The sequence below is a fragment of the Protomyctophum bolini genome, assembly GCF_963924005.1.
Source record: "Protomyctophum bolini genome assembly, chromosome: 5".
Taxonomy (NCBI): Eukaryota; Metazoa; Chordata; class Actinopteri; order Myctophiformes; family Myctophidae; genus Protomyctophum; species Protomyctophum bolini.
The window spans coordinates 19,702,547-19,710,046 of NC_137866.1; the positions used below are offsets into that span (position 1 = coordinate 19,702,547).

At 45.9% G+C, this 7,500-nt stretch overlaps 1 protein-coding gene across 3 annotated transcripts in view; it reads left to right on the forward strand.

Annotated features, from left to right (window-relative positions):
• Nucleotides 1–6,962, forward strand: part of sox18 (SRY-box transcription factor 18) — a 7,455-nt gene extending 493 nt beyond the window's left edge. The window contains exons 1-3 of one of the 3 annotated variants that reach the window (XR_013964121.1): nt 1–516; nt 1,568–3,974; nt 4,110–6,962. The exon at nt 1–516 is cut by the window's left edge and continues 493 nt beyond it. Coding sequence is in view for 2 of the 3 variants with exons in the window: in XM_080764510.1 (XP_080620636.1) it covers nt 15–516; nt 1,568–2,964 (1,899 nt within the window). In the remaining variant the exon portion in view is untranslated. Of the gene's footprint in view, nt 517–1,567 lie in introns of all 3 variants that reach the window. The other 2 variants (XM_080764510.1, XM_080764509.1) reach the window with 2 other exon arrangements.
• The last annotated feature ends 538 nt before the right edge of the window (nt 6,963–7,500 follow it).

The window sequence follows — 7,500 nt, forward strand, 5'->3', positions numbered from 1 at the left end:
AGGAAGTTCTGGTGATGAATTTATCGGAGAGCGCTTTTGTGCGCGAGACCAGAACTCTTCTTCTGCAGCCAGGCCGGACCCGTGTCTCCGTGCCGGTCGGGGGACATCATCCATGGAGCCCCGCGAGCTCCGACACCTCCGAGGTGGGATTCGATCACGACCTCTCTGGGGACGCTGCCTCCTCTCCCGATGGCCTGGGAATGGAACGCGACAGGAGGACGGGAAGCGCAGCAGAGCACAGGGTCCTCCTGTCTCTCCGATCAGAGAGTTCAGAGGGAGTGATGGGGGCATGTGGCGGTGGTCTGGAGACCCGGAGTAGCCCGGATTCTTGTGGTCCGGGCCGGGCCGGAGGCAGCCTGTCTGAGGGGAAGGCAGCGGGAGGGCCCGGGGCCGCGGGAGGGGAGCCAAGGATCCGAAGGCCCATGAACGCCTTCATGGTGTGGGCCAAGGACGAGAGGAAACGCCTGGCCCTGCAGAACCCCGACCTCCACAACGCTGTCCTCAGCAAGATGCTGGGTAAGAGGAACACATGCACACTAATAAACATGAAGAGACACATCACATCTGAATGTTGTAAAGCTGTGTAGTAAACCTAATTACTTTTGAGAAATGCAGAGGCAGCCATATTGTACAGAAGACTGCAAACAGCCGACTGTTAACACTGTCCCCCTTCATGTTCTTTATAATATATAATATCCTGCGTCAATGCTTACAATAAATAATGCAGACAATTGGTTATTGGACATTATTCAGTAGAGCTAAAGTTGTGTCACACACTTGAATGTTTCTCATGTTTAATGTTTCATTCCTGGTTAAATGCAATAACTCACAGAGGTTGTAAAATCTGTTTTTTCTTAACCTAACAATTCCTCTTGTGGATGGAGCAGAATGTCTGCTGTAGTTCAGCCAAAGCATGCAATTCCTACATGTCTACGATTTGGACCGCAGTCAAGCAGGATTTAAAAGAGACATCATGAGAGAGTTTGATGTGTGGCTCTTTAATCAATTATCATCTAATTGGTAACAACTGTCTCAGCTCTCTAATGAATCACAGCGCCGATCCTCACATTCGCTAGTTTGGTAGTTTTGTGGATTTACAGAAAAAACCAAATGTAATTTAATATGAAATGAATAGACTGCGGTTTGGTGTGTAATCAGTGTCAGATTCTGAGAAGTGGATTTGCGGAGACAGCCGCGACCTTTCTAAATGATCTTTTATCGCATTCTATTCTGATACTGCAGTTTAGTTTTTAGATGAGTTAAAAAAATTACCTTGATGTGTATTGTATAGTAGTGTATTTCTTTCCTTGTTTTTGTTCCATTTAGTTTTTAGTGTTTATTTCGGGGGGTTTTCTTGTCTTTGTGTATTTGTTTATTTTATTATACATGTGCCATCGTAATAATGCTATTGATTTAGATGATTTAGATGATGATACATACAATACATCTAACAGTGTGTGTACCGTGCTGTCCCCGCCTACAATACATCTAACAGTGTGTGTATCCGTGCTGTCCCCGCCTACAATACATCTAACAGTGTGTGTATCCGTGCTGTCCCCGCATGCAGGTCAGTCGTGGAAGGCCCTGAGTGCGCCCGACAAGCGTCCGTTCGTGGAGGAGGCCGAGCGCCTGCGCGTCCAGCATCTGCAGGACCACCCCAACTACAAGTACCGGCCGCGTCGCAAGAAGACCACCAAGAAGCTGAAACGGGTCGAACCGGGACTTCTGCTGCACAGCCTGGCCCAGGGAGGAGGAGGAGGAGGGCCGGGGGGGCTGGGCCTCTCTCCTCTGACGGGGGACGGCCGCTCGGAGGGCTCCTCCGCGTACGGTGGAGGAGGAGGCCACCCTATGCACCACCATCCTCACGCCCACCACCTGCTGCCCTCGCTGGGCCACTTCCGGGAGCTGCAGACCCACGGCGGGGGTCCACACGGCGAGATGGAGAGCTACGGCCTGCCGACGCCCGAGATGTCCCCGCTGGACGTCATGGAGGACGGCGGCGGAGAGCCCGTGTTCTTCCCCCAGCACATGCAGCAGGAGGATGGGGCCGGGATGGGCGGAGGAGGAGGAGGGTGGAGCAACGGTTACCACCACCACCTCCACCATCACCACCTCCACCAGCCGCACCACGGCCACCACGGCGGCCACCACTACGGCGGCCACGGCTACCATAACTCTCTTCACGGGGCCGTGACGCACAGTCAGGCGTCCAACGTGAACTCCAGCATGAGCCCCGGTGTGAGTTCTAGAATGGGCTCCGTCGACTCTAGAATGGGCTCCGTCGACTCTAGAATGGGCCCCGTCAGTTCCAGAGGGACTCCGGGTTCCCTGCAGGGTCCTAGTGACTGCAGGGTGACGTCCGTCCACAGTCCTCCTCACCACATCGGCCTGAGAAGTCCCGCCAAGTGCTCGCCCCCGCTCCCTGACTCCTCCACCGCCTCCTTCCCCCATCAGCCTCCCGCCGGCCTCCTGGAGGCCCTCAAACCTCACCACGCGCCGCTAGGCTCCGCCCCCGGCAGCTACTACAGCCAGTTGTACGGAAGCGGCGGCCATCACCCCGCCCATTTCGCCCCCTCTCACTTGGGGCAGCTCTCCCCTCCGCCCGAAACCCCTCCCATCTGTTCCTCCTCCTCTCCGGCTCTCCTCCCTCCGCCCGCTCACTTAGACCCTTCCGATCCGGAGTCTGCCGCTCACTTGGGTCCCTCTTCCTCCGCGGACTTCTGGTCCGAGGTGGACAGACACGAGTTTGACCAGTACCTGAGCATCAACCGGAACCGCTCGGAGGTCTACGGGGTCAGCGGCTCCAAGGTCGGTGGCGGCCGTGGTGGCAGCAGTCTTAGTAGCGTCGGTAGCATTATCAACAGCAGTAGCAGTAGTGGGTGTGAGGAAGGGAGCAGTCCGCTCATATCTGCTCTGGCTGACGCCAGCAGTGCGGTCTACTACAGTGCCTGTATCACTGGTTAAATGCCCTCTTTTTTTAGCTCACTTAAATAGTCTTTTATCTCATCACTTATGTTGTTAAGACCTGGTTTCATTTTGAAAGAGGAGAGTGTTGTACAGTCACCAATGTCACACATGAGCTGAGACAGAGACACAACCTTCAACCCTTCTCCCGGAACTGGAAAATGTGGCTCCAGGAACAGTTATCACTGAGGAGAAAAAAAAGACCAGTGTGACAACAGTTCTTTTCTCACTTTTCCATCTCATGTCACAAGTATGGTTTGAGCAACCAATTTTTTTTTTAAAGAAACTAATAATTTCATTCCACATCTCGCATCAACATTTTGGCCATTCTTTTACCACAGCAGACATTATAAATAAAAGGCCATTTTTTACTACTGCCGGTGTGACAGTGTTCTATAATTATTCTTAATTGTGATTTTTTTTTTAAATGTGATATGCCATTGTGCGCACATTGAATCTGTAGCCTTACTAATACCGACCCACAGCGGCTGTATATATAACATGTCTGGCGACTGAAAGGTTGCTGGTTTGAACCCGTTACAACATGCATCTGTCATGTAGCATGACCCCGAACAGTCGGGACAGTCGCATTAGTCCGACAGCGTGGCTTCACATGCTGTTAGGGACGGGTCAGGGAATACGCTGACGCTCAGTGATCAGGTGATCAGGTGTCCACAAGCTCTGCTTCCATGCACAGATCTCATGTCTTCTTTTTTTTAATTCTTTTTTTACACCATACATCTCAGGACATGTTCCCGGGACTCTGCTGGCAAAATCATGCACTATGAAATGTACAAGCTTGATTTTGACTTGAAAATAGGAGATCTATACAAGCTCACAATGTGTTGCGCTGCAATGCGTTGTGACTCTGTGAGCTTGTAGATCGGCTATTTTTAGTCCACGACATGATGCACAAGTATAAATCAGGAATTGTACCAAAATCATGGATGGACAGATAGATGGAAGGACAGTCAGACTTGAATGCACCCCATATATCGCTGTAGGCACAGGTTCTGTATGCTACCAACAGAACTGGACCTGACAACACTAACCAGGTTCTGTATGCTACCAACAGAACTGGACCTGACAACACTAACCAGGTTCTGTATGCTACCAACAGAACTGGACCTGACAACACTAACCAGGTTCTGTATGCTACCAACAGAACTGGACCTGACAACACTAACCAGCTCGCCTTTTTCTTTTTTTTAACAAGGCTGGGTTGGGTTTTCCCCCAAACCACCACAGCAGTAAGAACTGGATCCTTTGATTGCAAACTTTTTATTTTTTCCTACAGGGCTTTTCCTGGAAAGGTGGCCGAGTGATTACAGTGACTTTGCTGTTATACCGAAAGGTCGTGAGTTCAATTCCTGCTGCAGCTACATGTCGAGTCATTCCATTAATTCTGGTGCAAGACATTGAGAACCCGCGGCTGCTGACTCTGGCTAAAAGTGTTGTGCAAAACAGGCCCCACACAACCTCCTTCAGCTCTGTGTTTTCGTGAAACTGGTTCCCATGCTTAGGCAACCGTTTTCTTTTTTTGGGGCTGAGAAATGTCAAGAATCCCGGCAGTCAAGTCATTCTAGTTGTCTTTAAATGTTAAAAGGAGCAAATACAATGATAGTTGGGTTGGTCTTATGCTTCCAGGAAGGCTTGCTAGCGTGTTATTTGATATAGCCATTTACTGTATATATCCGCAATTCCTTTTCTTGCCTGTGTTTGTGAGCGTCCCAAACCCCTCATGAGAAAAGTGGTTTCTCCACTCAAAAAAGGCTGCCCACAAAAATATCAGAGACTATGCAACGATAATACATTTTAACTGCGAGCAGGAATCATTACAGCAACAACAGCAACATATCTTGGACGCTCAAGCCATCATCGGTCAGTTTTGTGAAGAGAAGGAATGTGGCCATGAATTCCATTGTATTTGCACTGGGTTGAGTATTTTAACTGTATAGAAGGAACACTACTTATTAGAAGTTATATTGAATTATTAATGTATTTTGTTTTCTTTTAGTTTTGTAAAATAAAAAAGGAATAAATAAGAGACAAAAGGTGCTGATTTTCTTTTCTTTTTAATGTCCTACAAAACTAAAAGACCTAACCGCTTGAGAGTTGAGGTTAAACTGCAAACTATGGCTTCAAACTAAATCCTCTGTCCTGCCTAAAGAATTGCTGGAAATAGTATTGTTTAATTTGTTTGGCCATATTTATTGGCGATTAGGTTTGCTCATATGAGACCCTATGGCTTGGCCAGTGACCAAAAAGTAGCAAGACTGAGAAAATGGAAATATGAGTTATTTGGAAGTACAGAACCAGAACGTACAGTAGGCTATTCACGGTAACATATTTACTAAATCTTTATTTTCAGTGTATACTGCTGTTTGTCAGACAGTACACAGGAAAGTCATTGGTGAGAATGTACCCACTTGATAGGGTCCATGTGGTTATATATTTATACTGAAGAGATAAACAAGATGTTGGAAGTTTGGAACATTGAGCTGAAGTTGGTCTGTTTATTGTGCTGTTGAATAGGTCATTTTAAAAATAGGTATTTTCCACAGTAGACACTTATACCGTTAGTTTAGTTTAGTTTAGTTTTATTCGCACAATAAATACAGTACAAAAAAGGTAACCTCAATAAAAGAGAAATATGTGCAGGTGAGAAAAGAAACCCATGGAGGGCTTATACTGTATGTGGTTCTCACCAAAGATAATATACAAATATAATATACAGCGTAATCAAACATAGGTATGGAAAATAACAAATACACCGTTGAACCTGACATGACATTAGTTGGGAAATAGAGAAATAGAAGTGCTGCAGGGAAGGGTCGGTGGCCCTTATATTATATAGATGGGTGCTCTTTGGTGATACAGGCAGAACTTTGTCCTTCTCCAAGTTCTACTGCTTGATTCTCTAAGGGTGTACAGTGAATGCAGACTTGCAAAGAAACAAATCGAGATAACAATTTTGAGAACTGACGAAGACCGAAAGGTCGAAACACGTTGGTCATTAAGTTGCCTTGCTCATCAATAGTCTGCATTTTCCACCCTTAGGGAATCAAGCAGTACAAATTGGAGAAGAAAAAAATTGTCCATGACATTAGTTATAGGGTCTGTTTCTTTTTCTATGTCCAGCGTGTTAACTGCAAGTTGACTGTACAGGAGCTGCACAGTGCACGTATGCGGTTGCACGGTTACAGTCCAGAGTTACAGTTAAGAGTCCACCATTAGTACCTCCAACTGTTTATGACTCGTCACAATGTCTGCTGTGAGAAAGGTCTTTGAAAGACATTAAATCACGCCTTGTGCTCGGACACCAATGACATCAACACACAGCCAAACTTCAGCTCACCGCGCCAACGCTAATCTAGCTTGACTTAATGTGAATTTGTGAGTTTTTCTGAGGATCAAGGACAGAAGAATGTCTCATTTGACATTCTTCTCATTTGACACACCAAAAGAAAGGAGTTTGTCATTTGTTTCCATTTTAGCTCATTGGGACGTGAGCACACACACGCACACACACACACACGCACGCATGCACGCACGCGCACACACACACACACACACACACACACACACACACACACACACACACACACACACACACACACACACACACACACACACACATCAGAGAGAAGGCTTGTACTCCCAGTAATAACTCCTTTTGGTAATAATTATCTTTGAAAAGGAAAAAAACACCCAAGACTTTGGGATTAAAACAAAGGAGAGTTCTTTCTCTTTTTTCTTCTCAGCAGCTGTGGATTTAAAGAGTAAATTGAAAGCAGAATTTGACTCAAGTGTAGCTGTGTGTGACTCCTTAAAACAGTCTGACAGGGAGCCGTGTTTTAGCTTTTTTACACTTAAAAAAAAAAAGATTTGTGGGTTTGTGTTTATATTTGAACAAGAAGGCTGGGTTGTAAATGGATATGTTCAGATGTGTTTTTTTTTTACAGATGGTTTTACAAAATAAAATATGTTTTAATGAGGTTAATGAGTTTGGGTTTTGTGAATCTGCTGTGAAGACGTTTCTGTGCGATCTAATGGTGAAACACAATATGAACCCTATACCCAGTCAAATCCTCTGTGTTCATGCACGTTAAGGCCGAGAGTGTACACATGCAACTACAAAGAAAACTATTTTACTTCATGTCCATTGCGCTTGACTGCACTTTTTAAGTTTGTTTGGGAAATGTTATATTTTGAGTGCTTGTGAATTTCTTTGGTGCATCTTTTTGTGATTGCAGTAAAGCTATATCATAAGTGTGCGGTAATAGGCCTATACCAGTAGAGTTATGTTTTGGTTCCTTTGGTTTAAGTCGTCTGCATGCAAAAATGCAGTTCAAATAGGAGTAATTTGTAACTTTTGGAGTTAGTATAGGCTAGCTAGGTTTACAGTGTAACAGCACTGTACACTGTAGTGTATACTGTATAGGCCTAGATATATTCATCCTGTTTTTCACATCTTTCAAGGGAAGACGAAGAGAGAATACAGACTAAGAAGAAAGAAAGACAAAGACAATAGCC